The 19226-nt window shown below is 41.4% G+C and overlaps 1 protein-coding gene across 4 annotated transcripts; it reads left to right on the top strand.

The window, feature by feature from the left end:
* On the top strand, window positions 1–17688 carry mybpha (myosin binding protein Ha). 4 transcript variants are annotated; one of them, XM_041050093.1, is made up of 14 exons: window positions 1–277; window positions 2072–2122; window positions 2944–3009; window positions 3506–3640; window positions 4079–4246; window positions 8033–8121; window positions 8245–8440; window positions 8860–8999; window positions 9780–9939; window positions 10511–10647; window positions 14516–14702; window positions 15339–15386; window positions 17230–17272; window positions 17378–17688. In XM_041050093.1, the coding sequence occupies exons 1-12, from the start codon at window positions 13–15 to the stop codon at window positions 15371–15373; spliced, it is 1629 nt and encodes a 542-aa protein (XP_040906027.1). In that variant the 5' UTR covers window positions 1–12; the 3' UTR covers window positions 15374–15386; window positions 17230–17272; window positions 17378–17688. The 4 variants fall into 4 exon arrangements, with proteins under 4 accessions (XP_040906027.1, XP_040906036.1, XP_040906044.1 ...); XM_041050102.1 differs by lacking the exon at window positions 2072–2122; XM_041050110.1 differs by lacking the exon at window positions 2944–3009.
* The last annotated feature ends 1538 nt before the right edge of the window (window positions 17689–19226 follow it).

Below are 19226 nucleotides of genomic sequence, written 5' to 3'. Positions count from 1 at the left end.
CTTGTCAGAACGATGCCAGGCAAACCTGCGCCCATCAAGAAGTCCCCAGCCAAGAAGGCTGCCGAGAAAGCACCTGAGCCCGCCCCGCAGCCTGAACCCGCCCCGGCGGAAGCCCCACCTGCGGAAGCACCTGCACAGCCCGCACCTGTGGAAACTGCTCCACCGGAGGCTGCAGCTCCCGCTGTGGCCCCGGCCGAAGCGGCTCCCCCCGCCGAGGGAGAGGCAGCCCCCGCCGCCCCGGCTGAGGACACCCCTGCTGCTGAAGGAAGCCCCCCAGGTGCTGCACCATGGAGCTAAAGTCACCTTAATAACCGCGAAAACCTTTCTTTCTACACTGAATGGAGTGGAAGCTAACTTTACTCATCTTAGCTAAAACATGCTAGTAGCAAACATGGAGTAATGAATCAGTCACGGACTGCTGCTTATGTAAGTCACCAGAAGTTCACAGTTTAAAACGAACGCAGGCTAATGCTGCTCTAATGAAGGTAATAATATTCCATTTTTGTTGAAACTATTTTCGAGAGGTCACGATTCAACTTTATATCCATTTTGGAGGCTGCAGTCTGTAGTGCTATTGAACTGATACTGTTGTGATACGTTTCTGTTTTGTTCATATGACTGAAACACTTCTCTGTGTAATACACAGGGAAGTGCCTCCAGAATGACCATGAAGCTGAATCAAAATATCTCTGTTCAGTTTCAATAAAAGCAGATTTATTGAAAAACATTTATTGCGGGGCTGTTGTGTTAGACTGCATTCGTTTTAGTGTTTCTAATGACCTGCTGAGTGAGTATATGTGCGTTTTCAGAGATAAATATTTGTTTTCGGTGGATGTTTTAACATAAGCTGGTATTCCTCTTTTCTTTATTTGCATGTGCCTCATCTGCAGTAACATTATCTTTTTTTTTATCTTAATTTTAAACATCCAACAGAGTGCAGCTGTCATATATACACAGACACTGCTTGCTTCTGTCCTCAGTCACACACTGACTGAGGGCAGGACTGTCTCCTGTCCTCAGTCAGTTAGTGTTCGTGACACTAACCACAACTCTTGAAACAAGATCTGCTGCAGCAGCTGTAACTCCATCACTAACAAACTTTTTGACCTGATGAAACTCTTCCTCAAAATGTGGTGGTTCTTCTCTGTCCCTAAAATGGTATGAATATTCTGTGATGTCTTGCATTGTAAGGTACAGTATAATAAAGAATAATACCAGCACAGTGATGGACCTCTTGTCCGTTAGGCTGATTATTACTGGCTGAATTGGTCCATGGCCAGTGTTTTCAGATTGGACTGACAAAAATTAGCCCAATTTTTAATTTTCTGTTTTATGAGTAGAATTAGAGAAAGCCACGATTACAACAATGATAGATTTAAATCCATTCATCCATTGATGGAAACTGCCACAAATTGTACAAAAAGTAACCCCCATCACACCCTGCCCAAAACAGTGTTTACACACCCAAATAAATAAAAGGTGGCCAAATGTGGCAGACAACCATCAAATCTGACAGCTTTTTTCAAGGCTGCTGGAGACTAGAGACTATCACCTGGGGATACTTTATTTACAGTCACATTGACCTGACAAATAGCCTTACAGCGGCATTTGTCTTATTCAGGATGTCTTCAGATCTAGAGTAACTCCTTTATTAGCTACATATGTATCTAACACCCAGCTCTTAATTGTAAATAACAGCATTGTTAGTGCTTTGATTTATTAATGATTTCTGATCATTAATCTTTGTACCTTCACAATAACCTATCCACTTCCTGTAAGAGGTAATGGAACAAGTACCTGCACAAAATGCAGAGGACCTCTATGATGGTTAAATTGTTGGACCCACCAGTGATATATACATCCCACCCGGGTACTGGTACTATCAGAGATGAACCTGTTACTCTCCATTTGTTTCTACCTTCTACCTTCACTAGAAGATGTTCCTCATTTGTCTCTCTCGCATTCAAATTTCTTCTAAATGTCACTCACCAGACCTTGGTGGTAAAGTACATAGATGGTGGATGCAGTGGAATGACTGGTTTTGTTTTTGCATGTAACCCCCTAATTTCAGCTGATGCCACAGCCACCGAGGAAGGATCTGTTTTGACAACTCCCACTGAGGGTAAACACACACAACAGGCGGTCCACGCTCACAGGCTGTTATGCATGAAGTGTGTTTGTGTGTTTGGTTGTGCCCCACTGTGCACTACACGTGCTGTGCATGTTTCTTGATCATGATCCATTGTGTTATTGGTATTTCTGTCTGTAAATTTCACCATGTGTGAGTTTCCATCTTTGAGTTCTGTGTCTTTTTAACCGACCTGTGAGGTTTCTCTATGTGGACATGTAATGTGTGCAGATGTCATACAGTGTCTTCAAAATCTGTTCAGGAATCATTTTTTTGGTCATAAATCCATCCATGTCTTGTCACAGTGAATACAGACACCTTCGTCCACACTGCTCCGTCCCACTGCTCACTTCACTGGAATATATCTTGATCAGATTAGCTTGAAACTGATTAATTTCATGCATGAGTAATGTAATAATGTAAGTCACTAATTGGCTTCTCTAATAGCATTTAAATGCTAGCTGCTGCTGCTGCCGCAGATGGTGCTGCTGCAGATGCTCCCGCAAACATTGATTGTTTTATTTAAATTGTCATCAAATAAGTACTTTCCGCCTATCATGTCCTTCCCCAGCTGCGAAGGTGACTGGATTCTTAACAAATTTTGAACTTCCTGGTATTTTTCCGTGTGGAAACCAAACAGCGATTGGGAATCTGTACCACATCCAAATATAAAATCTAGTAATGACTGTTATTTTGAAAGGGTACAGTTTGATGTCTCACGATGGAAAAGATGCTCTGGATATCTATCAGGTGCTCGTTGCTGGCGTGTGTTTCTAAAACAGCATTAACCTCCTGCTTGTTTAATGCTACTGTAGCTGCTCCAGCAGAAGCTGCCGTAGTTGAGGAGTCACCCAAGGCCCCCACCCCCCCACCTCCTGCAGGTAACACCAACATTCACACTCTGCCTTTAGCTTCGTCCTGCTTTGAACACTAAGTCAAGGTCAATGAGTGATGTTACAAGATGACAAATTTAAAAATATGGTCCAAAAAGAAGTGGCTGCCTTTTGCACTGTGTGGCAACTGCTACTCTCAGTTGATTAATATAACAAATGAAAACCAACGAGAGTTTGTAAAGTATATGATGTAACTAAACACCCACCATATTGAATGATAACTTCAGATCAGGGCTGCAACTAATGATTATTTTTTATTATCGATTAATCTGCTGATTTTTTTTTCAGCACTATTATACTCATTATGATACCCAAAACACCCATACAACCTGAGTTTATCTTCTTGTTCTATCTGACCAACAGCCCAGAACCCAAAGATGTGGGTAATTGTTCCATTTGTATGTATTTTCAGTGTCGTTTCAGCTTATCTATGTGTTGTCCACTTCAATCATTAATTAATCTGCTCTGTTTGAACCTCCCTCAGTGCCCACCAGCGCTCCTCTGGACGTCTCTGTGGATGATGTAAACAACTCCAGCCTCACCATTAAATGGAAGACACCGGAGACCATCGGTGACTCCGGCCTGGATGGATACACCATAGAGTACCGCAAGGATGGAAGTAAGTCTGTGTATGTGTCTGCATGTATGTATGTGAGGCTGCGAGGCTGCACCTGTCCCCAGAGTGTCAGAGGGCAAATAGACTCATAGCTGGATCCAGGCCGTATACGGCAGGCAGCATTTCAGCGGCTGTCACTGTATCTCCTGACACCACTTTTAGAAGCGCTCATTTGCTCAGATGATGGTGTGCCTTCTGAGATTTCAACATGGTGGCCAAAGGGTACTTCTTATGGGCAGGGTGTTTGTAAACCTCTGTTGACAGGTGATAAACCATTTAACATGTACCATTAAGGGATGTTTTACACATTGACAAATGAAAAGACCTTATGGAATATATAGGAAAAAAATAAAATTCCTGACATGTATACTGTTATGCACGACCAAAGTGAAAACTGTACTAAAAGCTACATACTAACGCCAATCCTGGGTTTCCCTGCAGCAACAGACTGGGTTGTAGGTAACGAGGAGCTGACTGTAGCAAACCGTCACTGCATCAAGAATCTGACCACAGGTGACCTGCTGCATGTTCGTGTGGTGGCTGTCAACCCCGGTGGCCGCAGTGAACCTGGTACACTTGCAGACCCTGTGCCCATCCGTGAGATTGCGGGTGAGTAGCAGCCAATGTCATTTCTCAAACTGTACAAAACACCACTCAAGAGTGTCTACTTAAAAGGGTGTTCTACTCCATTAAAAAAAAGGCAGAGAAGAATTGATAAACAACCCAAACTACAAATATAAGCTTGTCTTTTTTAGAAGCTACAGAACCGACTTCCAACTTTCAACTTTCTGACGTGAAACTATTCTTTGAATTCATATGAAAGTTTGTCTAAAGCTTTGCAAACATACAGTATGGTATTATTGTTATTTAAAGAAACAACCAAACGTGTGCAAAATGTCAAATTTCTCTGCAGAGGTCCCTACAAAATCCCCACAATCCAAAACAAATGTCCCTTCAAAATAGACAAAAGAGACAGTTGCTATTTGAGGTGTGCACTGGTGTAAAGACAACTTTTAGGATTGTCTGTCTCCAGCCTCTTTATCAGGAGCTCTCTGATAGTTGTAACTTATGACCTATCCTTAAAATACTCATGTTGCAACCAGCGAGGCAGAGGTGGTATTAACTACCTCAGATGGACTGCACAGATGCATGAACATAAATCCCGCGCGTGCTGACAAGTGCTTTCGTTAGCTGTAAATCATGCTTTCACTTGTGTGTACACACATCTTCAGCACTTACTGCAGGTTTGGCATCACAAGTAAGAGGGTCAAGCTCTCACAAATGTTCTACTTGCGTTTTTCTTTTACTAAATTAGTAGCCAAAGTCTGTGGATTTTGGTTTCTTACTGTTAACACACTAAAGGACTAGAAAAGATAACAAAGAATAATAAATCATAATAAAGTTTAATATTTAGCACTTATGAAAATCAACAATTAAAACATTCTTTGCAAAACATAACATAAAACAATGTAAAACTTTGAGAAAAATCAAATGGACATGGAAACATTTTTGACTTTGACTAAATAGCAAGGACAAAATGAAGAAAGGATCCATATCTCCTTAAATTTATACACTGCTATACACTGTCAAATGCATTTTGTATGCCACTTGAACATTGACAGTTTAAATGTTTGACTGGAGAACTGAGCACTTAATTAACAAATACACCACATGCAAAAAAAACATGACCAAAGAAAAATACTGGATCCAGGCCAGAGTGAACACTCTTTCCTCTTATAGCATACAGGGCTCTGCACACATGGGCTCTGTAGTGGTTAACGGTCTGGCTCTGAAACGGCTTCCACTCACTCTTAAGTGTGATTTAATGCCAGTCTCAGACAGGCAAAGGTAAACATTTAGTTAATGAGACATCTAGCTGCCATATTATTGCCTTACGAGTGTAACCTCACTGTCACTTTCTCGCAAAAATTTATGTCAGTGGCTCTTTAACTGTCGTGTTGTTCGGCACAGTTACTCTAAACTAGCTATAATATAACATGTTGTTAGCATTTACATTTTCACATTACAGATACATTTTCCGCCGTGATTGCTAATGATATTTCCATCAGCCTCAGCTGTACTGTTTCCAGTGCTAATTAGGAAATGTTAGCATGTTAAACTAAGAGGGTTAACATGGCAAACGTTATATCTGCTAAACATTAGCATATTAGCACAACTGTTGTGAGCATGACGTCGTTAGCATTTAGCTCAAAGCACATCTGTGTCTAAGTACATCCTGACACAGCTGCTAGCTTGACTAGATCTTATTCCTGTTAACATTTCAGTGTCTCAGATGTTTTTGGTACAATATCTGACTTACAGTACAGATACCAAAATAATGATACCTTACTGTGAGATAAAAAAAAAAAAAAGAAAAACCCTTTCTGAAAAGGGTTTTTATTCTAATATATCCTTATGAGTTCCCTAATTTAACTGTTAGAAATGGATGTTATTGGATCCTATCACTGTTAAATTGGCTTGCATTAAAAAGTGTGACTCACAAAATACACATGGGTGCTCATTTCCTTTCATTTCTCTGCTTGCTGTCTGTAATGAAGGCTAAAAATGACCAAAAAATGTGATTAAAATATAACCAGTTTACTGAAATCAGTAACCTCACCGTTTGTTTAAACCAAACTTGGTTTCGTCCCTGAAGTCATGAATTTCCATCAGCGCCCACACTGAGTCACATTGACGTAGTGTAAACCTGAGCCGACATAGTCCAGTTATCCACTTTCAGAGGTACAGCTTACTGCCTCTGAGCATATTTCCTGGTGTGAGTTCAAACCATTGCGAACAAACAGGAAACCTAAGTGGAGAAATGCGGTCATGTAGCCAGAACTGCTGGTCAACTGAGGTAAGTGAAACATGAGCCTAATTGATGGATTCTGGGCGGCTTGTTGGGGGGTAAATTCAGCTGTGTGTCAGTCACACGCTGTCCCGACCAGACACCCGTCTACATGTGCAAGCTTCTGATGAAGACATACTGTCCTACATATGCTGAAAGCTCCCCACAAAGACACTTTATCCAGAGACAAAGAGATTATAGATTGTATGAAGGAGGCCTTGCTGGCTGCTGGATGCTGTAATGCCTGCAGCGCTTCTGGGCATTGCTGGGAAGTGTGCTTATTAGTGGGGATTAGTGTTTGAGCCAAATCTGGAGGCAGACCTGATGGGGGTATGATCATTCCAGGAGCCGGATCCCAGCTTGTGCAGCAGTTTTATGGTGACAAATGTTGGGACAGGAAGGATGAGACATTCTGGGCAAGAAAGAAAGTGTGACAGTATGATAGCCAGAAAAAGATGGGCAGGAGGCTGATGGGGAGTGAGATGAGAGGACATTTGGTGTGGATGAGGAGAAACAGAGGCTGCAGCGGAATGAGAGAGGTGATGGAGGGCAGCAGCTTGGTGGTTTTATATATCCTGTAAGCCCAGAGAGCTTTTCAGACATTTGCTGCTTATGCAGAAACATGCGAGGGATGCTGTTGCTGATACTTAGCACCCGACCTGAACGAAACCATCCAGCATACTGACTGGGAAAATATCTTACAAAGCCCCATCCACGATACAGTTTCATCCATATGATTTTTTTCACAGCTAAAGCACACCAAACACATCCTAAGTGATTTGGTTGTCTGCAGTTTTCAGGCCGAACTTTACCATTTCTAGGTGTGAGGTGTCACTACAATCAGTTGATAGCGATGACATGTTCCTGCTGCTTCTTTGTAAATGACATGAAGGAACACGTGTCAGGGTTCTCGTCACCAAAGCTATTTTAGGAGCTGCTGGATGAGGGGGGGCTGTCTTCCTTTTTTGCCCCTCTCTGCCCAGATACTGTACTTTTCCTCACACACACAGAAATTTCATCCTTGAGTTCAGATTTCCCAGCTACATTTCATATGTTGTTGTTTTTTTTCTGACTAATCATAATCATCAATAAAACTGGGCCAATTTTGACTTTAACAGCTGCAAAGATGGTGGACTGTTATTGTGATGAAAAAGATTACATTTATATCATCAACTTTAGTCTCTAACTACTATAACTATAAAATCCGATTTGTTTTTGTGACGAGTGCAGATGTTTTACTGAGTAAACAAATTTGATTAATTTTATCTCCTTCAGCCATGAAGCTTTTCTTAGCTGTGGCTGGTCTATTTAGGTCCTTTTGACCTGTCATTTTGAACATGCATGACCCCACTTTGAAGTCGTAACTGGGAAGTGTCCTTAACACAGTGTGTAGCTAGAACTGCTACAATGATTGTTTCAGTTGTCCAGGTTATGTAATTTGTTCAAAATTTACCAGCAAATGCAAGAGATCAGTTAATCAGAACAGAAAACACATGATGAATGAGGTGGAACATAAACATGCTTGACTTGAGCTTTTGCTTTTTCAGACCGTCCCAAGATCCGCATGCCCCGCGTTCTCCGATCCCGTTACGTCAGGCAGGTTGGAGAGCAGATCAACGTGGTCATCCCGTTTCTTGTAAGGCAGCACAATCACGTTTCTAACTGAATATTCTACTCACAACTCGTTAAGTTGGCACAGAAAACTTTACAGTCATTGCTCTTTACCTTGCATCTTCTTGTGTCTGGCCTTTCTCCTCAGGGGAAACCCAAACCTGTGGTGTCCTGGCTTAAGGATGGTCAGCCTCTGGATGCAAAGAGGGTCAACATCAGGAACAGCGACAAGGACAGCATCCTGTTTATCCGCACAGCTGAGAGGGACGACTCTGGTGTTTACGAGATGACTGTTAAAGTGGAGAGCTTTGAAGACAAAGCCACCCTCACCCTTCAGATTGTAGGTGAGTTGCACGTGGCATGCACATGTTTGCACACAACATAAACAAGCATACACATACAGTATGCACACATGCAAACAGGTGTGCATGTGATATGTGGTAATGTCTGATTAATTTTAGACCTTCCTGATGAAGCTGCTTGTCGACTTGTTGGTTTTGACACTTGTGACTTGCTCCAACAGAAATTCAAAGCACTAGCCAACATACATCACACCTCTAACAATCATGCCATTTGACCCTGTGCTTGAACCTGCTGTCAGCTGCTGCTGTTAAATGTGTGGCCAGTCATTAGGGGAGTTGAAATATAAATTCATGAGTCACTTTTGATCTAACTTGGTTGAGAACAGATACCTTTCTTCAGGAACACAATAGTTATAATTTTAATCTTTTATATTGTAGTTGACAATACTGTGTCTCCTCAGAGCTGCCTGGTCCTCCTGCCAGTGTGAAGCTGGTGGACAACTGGGGTTTCAACGCTGCTCTTGAATGGACACCTCCCAAGGATAACGGCAACACAGAAATCACTGGATACACTATTCAGAAGGCCGACAGGAAGACCGGGGTAGGGCAGATGTTCACGTAAAAATACACAGTCTTACACCAAGTCAATCATGTTGTCAAACTGTCTGAAGTTCTGACTGATGTCCCAGCACAACGCTAGATGGAAGTATCGTACATGATCAGGGCCTTCAATCATATTCCCACTGTATTAACATTGCTTCCTTAAGAGGGTGAGAGCAGGGGTTGCAGTGAGCAAGTTTGCCATCACAATGGTTTTGTTAGATGTGTGTCACAGAAAGGATGTTTTTTCAACATGCTTTATGTTGTATCCACGCTTAACAGTTTCTCAGTTTCTACATGGTATCTCTATATTCCCAATGTGTAGTTACATTTTTTGAGGAGGTATAGTCTAACCCCTTAATGCAGAAGCAGAAGCTTTCTTATTACACAGTGATGCAAGTATAAAGTGGGAGAATGTGGAATTAAAAAATATTTTTTTAAATCAGCAGCCAAGCAAGACAGCTTTGGATGCTGTATTTGGATCTGGATTAGATTAGTTTAGATTTTAAAGTTGTGAGTCCTCCTGAAATGGATCTGCTAGAGATGTAAGAGTGTGCTGCTGCTGGGGGGGGGGGCTTGGAAAATATTTAATAAAAAAATGACAAGAACCTAAAAATATGTGGTGATGTAACAAGAATTTACCTAAAACATTCATCCAAATCGTCATAGACTTGCAAGGGCTCCTATGTATATGATTGGCTGATACAGTAAGGACACTTCACAGTATCATTTCCTGTCCATGCTGCACTGAACTGACCGTCTGCTGTGTCTCCACCTGCAGGAGTGGTTCACGGTGCTGGAGCACTACCACAGGCTAACTGCCACTGTCTCAGACCTCATCATGGGCAACTCATACTCCTTCAGGGTGTTTGCTGAGAACAAAGTGGGCATCAGTGAGAAGAGTGCTGTCACCAAGGACGTGGCCACCATCCAGAAGACAGGTGACCTTCTTGATACATATAGTAGTTTAATTTATCTGGGTTCAGTTTGTTTATACGAGCGAAAATTTTAGTGGCAGGGTTGTAGTACAAGTGGCTACTTACAATTTAATGAGAGGCAGTAAGTGTGTGAGAGTCTTTGAGAGTGTGCTTGCGTGCGTGCGTTGTTTAAAGAGAAGACTTAAGGAGTGGAAATGGCTTTGGCACTTCTTTAATCATAAGTCAATAGCTGTCTTGGCCAGTGCTCAGCTACTACTGAAATAAATTTTAAGAGGCTCAGACAACATGAAGGCAGCTGTCAGAGCAAATGTTGCTCTTCTGCGCGTGTGCGTTCGCTTGCATCTGTGCGTGTTTATATTTATCTGTGTCTACCTCAGTTGGCGATTTAGAGCAGTACGCTAATCTCTTTGGTTTGTGTTTGCGTTTAGTAAAGCCAGTGCATATGTGTGTGTTTTCCTTCTGATTGAGAGAATTGAACTCAAGATTGTTTTCAAATGAAAAGCACTTTGTGAATACTTTACAAGCAATGCTGCGAGATGTAGTGAGATCTTAACCTCCCTCCATGTGTTCACAGGTATTGTCTACAAGCCTCCAGAGTACCAGGAGCACGACTTCAGCGAGGCACCAAAGTTCACAACACCCCTCAGTGACCGCGCTGCTACTGTGGGATACACCACCAAGCTGCTGTGTTCTGTTCGTGGATGCCCCAAGGTCAGACATACAGTCACACTCATACTTTCTATATTCCAGTGCAGTTTGTGAGTCCCATGGATCAGCATCATGTTTCATGCATGTTTCAAGACCTGCACATCTTAAAAAGTCTTAAAATGCATTTAATTCAGTTTCCCCACAAAAGGATATATAAGATATTAGAAAGTTTTAAACTTGATTTACAGACATTTTAAATATGATCTCTTTCCTATAAGTTTTTTAAAATGTTTTTGTATTTGATCGCGAGCTGTCGAAAGGCATTATCAACCTGTGAACTAAAGGTAGCATTATTCAGACAATGGAATGTTTGCACAGGAGACTCAAATATCTTTCATCAGCTGGACAGCACAAGTAAGTCAGTAAAAAGTCTTGAGACTTGACCTGAGGAAACTGTGATGGCTATTGTTCACTGTTTTCTGACATTTTGAAGACCAAGCATTTGCTCAAGAAAAGAATTTGCAGATTAAACCATTATAAAAATGATAGTTAATTGCATCCCTACCCCATCACCCATAGCATATCAGTTTATCTTGTCCAGGATCGCTGAAGTGTTCCTGCTATTCATCACTGATAGCTAAGACCAGCTGTTGACTGCTTACTATTTTTACACCTGATTGGATGTTTGGAGCACGTGCTCACAGTAAGGAAGACCCTGGGAGACATCTGTTGATTATATGGAGAAATGAAAGTGTTTCTCATATTATACGAAGCTTCAATCCTGTTTTCTGGATTAGACATTTGTTCTTCTAAATTTAAACCATTAGTTCTTACCAGAAACCCTCAATAAATCATTTGAATGTGTTGTATACTACTTCAAATGAGGTATTAATGCCACTGCTATAAAGATCCACTGTAGAAATGGGGCAGGGCTTGCACTGGTATGTGTATGAGAAATTTCAGCATGTCTCTCACTGTTCTTGGCGGCCATTGCCCTGGTTAAACATATCTTTACAGTTGTCTGGCTGACGCAGATGGCTTAGGTGGAAATGCAGTAGATTATGCGTGCTAGCTGTCCTTGGCTTGTCACCAAGGACAGCAGCGGGCTAGACAGTGGGCATATGCCAGCGTAGTTGAGACAAATCAAACAGGAACTGATACAGGCTCGAACTACACTCAACATGCCTGAGGACTAAGAGGGACTGATGGGTAATGGATGGGGATGGGCTCACAGGTAGTTGTTTCAACGAAAGCTGAGAAGGTCCAGAAACTACAACATGAATTTTTTGAATATTGCGTTTGTCTGTGTGCTCAAGAGTAGAATGTGTTTATGGCCCATCACAGGCTCATGACATGTGTCCGAGCGCATGCCTATATTTGAGAATAAGGACCCAGTTGCTGATTCGTGTCCTGGGCCTGAAATGAGGGCCTATGAACCTAGACTGACCGTGTCTAAATGAGTTTTGCCGTGCTTCTCCCTGTGGACAAGCAGGCTTGAGTTCTGCAATCAGAGCAACCGAGTAATTTCAGCTGTGGGAAAACATATCCTCTCATGATCTGTGGGGGACTGTGGAAAGAGAAGCATTTAATACCCTGTTCATACAGGAGAAGCACATAGTCTGAGTGTTTACTTAGCCCATGTTTGAACCCGTTCTTATGAAACTGTTGTCACAGGTTAAACCCTCAGTGTCACCAAGTAGCGACTAAAATGAACCACATTACAGCAGAATTACAGCAGCTGCATTACATAAAATAAAATTTCAGTTTCTCATCTCAAACTCGCTCTTCCTTGCCCACCCAATAATGCACACTTTAACTCTCTCCTTTTTTTTTTTTTTAAATCTCTCTCTCTTTATGTAACCACTGAAAAAAATATAGCGTGTTTATTGAGCCCCTTTGTCTTCTCGGGCTCTGACTCCAGAGCTCATTGAGAGCTGCTAAGGAGGTCCAGCAGAAAGGCATGTAGTGTGATAAGTTGTTCTGCAGCCTCTGATAAAGAGCTGTCACACATAGCGGCAGAGAGCACTTCAGGAAAGATAAGCAGTAAAGACAATGAAGAGACAGTGATAAGAGGTATAGCTGACTGTCCTCTCAGGCCTGAGTGAAATGCTGCTTTATCTCTGTTATCAGTGTGACTGACTATCCCTGTAACATCCACACACATGGATGCCCAAACACAGAAGCATGATGGGACAGAGGAAGATAAAACAATAAGAGCAGGAGAGACAAGTGGATGAATTTACATTGTCTTAGCTTGTTATCTCAGTGTCAATTAAAAATGACTCACCACTAATGAAGTAGGCCCAGAAATGCCAGGTCCAACAGTATGACAGCTTGATTATGGGTGGCAATAGAAGAAAAACAAGGACATTGCCAAAGTCAGAAGTAGGATTGTTGAGCCACACTGCTAGCATGACTAGAAACGCATTGTCACCTGTCAAAATCCTCCCCTTTTCCCTTTACTGACTTTTTTATTCATCAAGCATTTGCAGGTGGTTTCCTGGTTCCGCCTGATGTACAGATACAAGCTACGATCTCATTTGATCATAGATTTTGCTCAAACAACCCCCAACTCTTCCTTTCACATAAAACCTGCAGGTCTGCCAAGATAACCACACAAGCTGCAGTAACATGTTTTGGAGGTGGTTGGTTTGCATCAGCATCATCAGCAGCAGCATTTCCTCCACAGCCAAGGGCTCAAATATGGAGTACTTGGTCGACAGCCTGGGATGAAAACATATCCCTCGCTTTCGTCATCCTCCACCTCCTCTATCAGCAGGGTTAATGAAGATTGAGAGGACACAACAGATGGCATTAGTTTTCACTTTACAGTGTTTGCCCAGCTTAGTTTTAACTTTAAATGTTTGGTCCAGTTTTGTTTAACTTTCAAGTGAAATCCTTCTACAAGGCCACAAAGCCATTTGGTGGAACCTTTGAGAATTCAATTTTAACCAGTGGATCTCAAAAACCAGTGGACAACCCCACAGAATAACCTACATGCTCGCAAAATATTTGGCCCTTATAAACCAATACGTCAGTTCCCTAACTGCTTAAGAGCAGAAACATAAGCAGAACTAGATATGTTCCATGCATCAGTGAGGAAGGGTTGAAGTCACTGTTCAGAGATGCATCAGCTGAAGTGTAATTCAATAACCAGAATCACTTTGCATGAAGCTGGACCATGAAGAAATCAATGCAGGGAGACTGTCACTGAATCCCAGAGCAGTACATTACTGGGGTCAGGAAAAGGTTTATGTTACTCCTTTTCGATCCAACTGTCACACTCAGCACAGACTGTCAAAGCTCATGGGAAGGCAAGAAATGTAATGTCCAGTTTACTCAGGTGCTGTTTGTTTGTGTATAAACACATGTACTGTTGACCTAAAAGTGTCTATAGTATTGGTATTTCTTAAGCTTAATGATTAATTTACAAGTCTGATGCAACACAGGGAAGCTTGTGGTAATGCTAAATAGAGATCAGATGGTAAACAGGAACTTAGATACATTAGAAATAAGTCAGTGCTTTTGGTGAAGGTATAACTGTGTTTGAGAACTTTAAAGGAGCAAAATAATGATTTATTTTTCGATCCATCCTTTGTAAAGTTTTATATAATCTTAAAATTCACACTTGAAATTATTTAAAACATTTTTTTACTGGCAATCAATCAAGTAGATGATGAGATATTTCACTGGATAAGTGAAAACTGCTGCTGATGGCACTAGGTGAAGAGAGATCACCAAGGTCAGTAGGACTCTCTCAGAGTTTCATGGCAGTCCATCCAGTAACTGTTGAGATATGTAAGTTAAGACCAAAGTGGTCAATCAGCTGAAAAAACTGATCAGTTCCACAGTTTCAAAACAAAAGCCTCAGCTGAGAGGAAATTTGCGATTTTTGGCACTGTAATAACTTTGTCTCCTGTCCTCCTCTCAGCCAAAGATCGAGTGGCTGAAAAATCAGATGGTCATTGGTGACGACCCCAAGTTTCGCCAGATCTCCAACCAGGGCATTTGCTCCCTCGAGATCCGCAAGCCCTGCAGCTTCGACGGTGGTGTGTACACCTGCAGAGCCAAGAACGCCCAGGGAGAGGCAACTGTCTCCTGCAAGCTGGAGGTCAAACGTATGTATCTCCAGACAGAGTTACTCATTAAATAATTTATTTGTTTGTTTGTTTGTTTGTTTTTTTAGGTTTTGAGGGACCTCACAGAAAATCTTGTGAAGTTGCAGAAAACAACTAGGCACTGTAGTTTTTAGCAAACGTCACTCAAACAGTCCTAAGTAGTGCATTTGAAGGGGACCATTATCTGTAGATCTAATATTTACCACAGCAACGTGGCGCATGGGTGGTCAACTGAAAATAAAGTGCTGTGCTCAGTTTCATGGTTAAAAAAAAAAAAAGGAACATCTCATTTTGTGCAACAGTGACTCATTCATGTGACAACAGTGGACGTCTGTTTGCACAGAGGAAAAAGCTAAGTCAAACTCTGAATGCACAGACCACACTTGTCAGTGAGATCAGTTCTTTTTTGCTTTTGAGTTGTTGTCAGTTAAGAAAAGCATGGATAATATCACTAGACTTATCCTTTAATGCCCCTTTAATCTAAATGTTTGGAATGTGGAGACCCTGTTATTTTTGCCAGCTAATAATTAATGTTCCCTTGACTCCAGACTTTCATGAAACCGTGTGACTGTTATAATCTACCAGTATTTAAATCCATTTAAAAACCTAATTAAACTAATATTTCTCTCCCAACAGAGGTTATTCTTCCAGATGCTGAGAAGGGCAAATAAACAATCTTTAGAGGTAAGGAACAAAGACAAAGAAATGTCCATTCCTGTGTGAGAGAGATTGCTAATGTTCAATAGTTCAGTGTTTTGGACACAAACCCCACTATATATTTCCTCAGAAATGTCCTTCAGTTAAATGCTAGTGCCATCACTACTACAAAACACAGCTCATCACTGCTTTCACATATAAACCCTGTGTGTGAGACAGTTCAGTGTGGTGGGCTGATAATGCTCACCATGCATTCTGACCCGCCATGAATTGCAGTGTTCTTAAACCCATAGCATTGAATTAAAACCAATAACAACTCTGTACATCTTGTACATTACTAGCCCCGCTTTTGGATGTGGTAAAGTGGCAAAGATTAATGTCAGTCAAAGAGAAATACCAAATTTGAATTTTTTACAGCTTTCATCTCTCTATTTATACCCTCACTGTTAGGCAGCCACATTCATGTTTTGGTACTGGCACTTTCATTTAAGCTTTTTAAATGCTTGGGTGGTGTAGCCTTTCAAGGAGTGCCAGGAGGCTTTGCTCACAGTGTCATTTATACTGCTGACAAGAGAAGCCCCATTTAAGTGTTTAAGAAAATAGTGGCAAGATGAAAAAGACCAAAATAAAGAGGGGGAAAATGGGGGGAGAAGAGAAGGACATTTGGGCAGGGAAGAATGAGGAGACAGATGATTAAACATGTTGGTAAAGAGATACACAGGATAGATGAAGGTTGTAAAAGAGAGAGCGAAGGATAATGGGTTTTATCTTACTGTATCAGGCAATATTTTTAGTATTTTTAGTGGGATAAATTCATTGTGTGCTAAATTTTCACTTACATTTTGCATGCATCTAAACACAGAAGTGCTGATACCACACACCCCGATTTTGTCTACAATAAGTTGTCATCAATGTCATAATTAACACTTGGCATCAGAATGCAAATCACAGGGACCATTTGTGATCAAATCCTGCTCTCCAGCACACATTTGGTTTTGTGATTGAAAGAAATATAACCGCTGCCAAAAAAAGAAAACACTTTACATTTTGCACTCCGGTGTACACAGATTGCCGTGTCATTTTGGTTCTTAACCTTGAAGATGGGGCCTCAATTCCTCGCCTTACTCGTTTGACATAAGCAAATAAACTGGATGCAGTTGCTGTGCTACATGCATGCATGCTACAAAGCTGACCTTGAGTACGGTCAGGCACACGTGTGTTCACACTATACTGCAAATGGGGTCACATGCCTTCCTGACCACCCCCAGTGTGGGTCGAGTGATCAGATCTTAATGCATCCTCGTTGCGTTTGGATGCATTCACACCTGTATTTACAGCTGTCCTCTTGTGATCAGATTACCAAAGGAGAGGTTTCAATAGCAAGTGCAAACTGCACCCTATAGATGACGTGATCGTGTATGTGAGTCTGAGCAGAGTGTCAGGATGCTGTCCCATTAGGCGCAGCCATACATGGGAGGACCCTTCAAGGGGAAAACGAGGGATTAGACAGGGAGCGCCTTTGGGTGGGGGGTAGGGGAGGTGATGTCAGCGCGGCACTCCACAGCTTCTAAAAATGACTCCAGATGATGTGACACGCAGCCAAACTCTTCACATTACCATGAGTCAACAGACCGAGTGGAGTGCTGTGAGAAGAAGAGAGAATGGGCTAAGAGGGCAAAAACCGAGCCAGATAATCCTCGACGGAAAATACACATCGGATCTCACACACGTACCTCAAAACCTCAAGCAAATCCACAGCCCCACGCGCACGCTTACGCAGTTTCTCCTGGAACATTCCAGGCTGAAGTGATTATTAACACCTCGTGACCCCTTTTAACCCTCTTTCTTGCTTTAATTATCTTTCCACCAGTGCCTTTAAAGGACCAGCAGAAGTCCAGGTCTTATATTTTAAGGTGAGTTCATACGTGTGTGTTTTTGTGTCTGTGTGTATGAGTGTGTTAGCCCACCTACAATAAATCCCTCTAACCTTCTCTGTACATCTCTCTTATCTTTCCCAGAATGTTTGAGAAGGTGAGAGAAAAGTTGTGTCTGGCTGTGCAGCAGTGCGTACGTAATGAAGAAAGGGACAGAACAACATACCAACATCTCCTTATCTATTTCCACCAACACGTCCCGACTCATCCACTCCTTCCAGTATGCAGGGAGGACCCACACTACCCCACCCAATACGGTTTGCCAAATGTATGTTATTTTAGTTGGTTACGTGTATGTAAGGCTATATTTACCATGTTTTTTCTGCCTGTGTCCATTTGCTGTTTGTTTTAGTAGATACTGCACATGTACTGCTCAATAAAACAGTGAATCCTTAGACATGCTATTGCAACGACTGTATGGATATTTAATAAAAAATGTATTTTATTATATATTATTATGTGGATTCCTGCACAAATTTCAAAATAGTGTGCAATGATTGCTGTAAAAGGCTACACATCATTTTAGGATAGATAAAATGTTGAGGTTTATAGTGTTTAGGTGACCTAAGAATTACAGCATTGTAATTTCAGATTGAAGCAGCCCTGTATGGGCAGATCTGCTGGCTTTCCAAGGGTGACATGGTGTTATTGTGTTTATAGCACTGGTTTGTCCAGATGACGAAAAGTGGCATCCAACTATGCATAGGTTTGGATTTATCTGCTGAGGTTTTGAGATGGCCATCTCTAAGATTTCTGCTGCTACCCCAGTGGTAGTGAGTGAAATTTTTGTTTATGTTGCTCAAATTGTTTACAGACTTTGCTGTTAGTACCTTTTATTGAAAGTATTTTGTAACAAGAAAATAACAGAAGTGGTAGAAACAGTTTCTAAAACACTTATTGTCAACCCTCAGCACATATAATAATAAATCTGGCACAAGCCTGCATAGCTGCTACCAGGGGTAACTGAGTTTTTTTTTTTGGTGTGTGTGTGTGTGTGTGTGTGCGTGTGCGTGTGTGTGTGAGATGTGTGTGTGTGTGTGAGATGTGGGTAAACTGAAACTTTAAATGAATACTCCACTGTATCAAACGCTCACCACCCCTAGGCTTGAAAGTTGAAAAGTTGACTTGAAAGGCTTGAAAAGTTTGTAGCTTGCTCTTAAAACATGTCTAGCAGGGATCTTTAACCTTTAATTTCCAAGATTAATTCAACTGGGAGCTTTAGTGCACTAATTCACATCTAATTTACTAATGCATCCAAGCGGACCCACAGGTGCTGACCTTAGAGAAGGAGCAAGCTACAAACTTGAAAAATGAAAGAAAATCCACAAAACAACACCGCACATGTCGTCAACATGGTCTCAAGATGTTAAAAGCAAAGATAGGCTCAAGACAGGCCGCATTAATCTAAACAAAATCTTTCCATGAGGTGACTCCTCATGCCGAGCTGGAAGCCATGAGGAGTCCCAGGTGGATTTTGAAAATAAGGGTTTTATTTACCCAAAAATTAGATAAATTACTTTACAAAGATACAAGAAATAAAGCTCTGGGCCCATAAAAAAGGTCAATTGAACAGATCTAAACTCGAGCTATGATAACAAAGTAACTTAAACCAAATCACTTAACAAAACAGATCAAGGTAAACACAGAACACAAACCACAAAAGACACAGAAGAGCACAGTTAGTGATAATGCAATGAGGATGTTTCTAGCAGTATTTCACAGGCTGTTTTTTTTCTTCATAAACATCAACTTGCTTATGATACTGTGCGTTATTGTGTTCTGATTGCGTTATTGATTTATTGAATAATACATTGAGATAGTAAGTTTTCTTTGTTTTACTGACACCTTATGGTGAGTATGAGACAAAGCCACTAACAGATGAAAGTTTTGTTTTGACACAACGCCTCATTTGGGAAGCTTCTTTACCACTGAT

This window comes from Toxotes jaculatrix, chromosome 2 (genome assembly GCF_017976425.1).
Source record: "Toxotes jaculatrix isolate fToxJac2 chromosome 2, fToxJac2.pri, whole genome shotgun sequence".
NCBI lineage: Eukaryota > Metazoa > Chordata > Actinopteri > Toxotidae > Toxotes > Toxotes jaculatrix.
This window is presented reverse-complemented; position numbering and strand designations above follow the sequence as displayed.

Excerpts from the sequence above, each read along its gene's own strand:
- mybpha (XM_041050093.1), top strand. The coding sequence starts at position 13 with ATGCCAGGCAAACCTGCGCCCATCAAGAAGTCCCCAGCCAAGAAGGCT. Across the intron at positions 3,641-4,078 it reads AGAGTACCGCAAGGATGGAA|CAACAGACTGGGTTGTAGGT; the intron begins GTAAGTCTGTGT and ends GTTTCCCTGCAG. Across the intron at positions 4,247-8,032 it reads GCCCATCCGTGAGATTGCGG|ACCGTCCCAAGATCCGCATG; the intron begins GTGAGTAGCAGC and ends TTGCTTTTTCAG.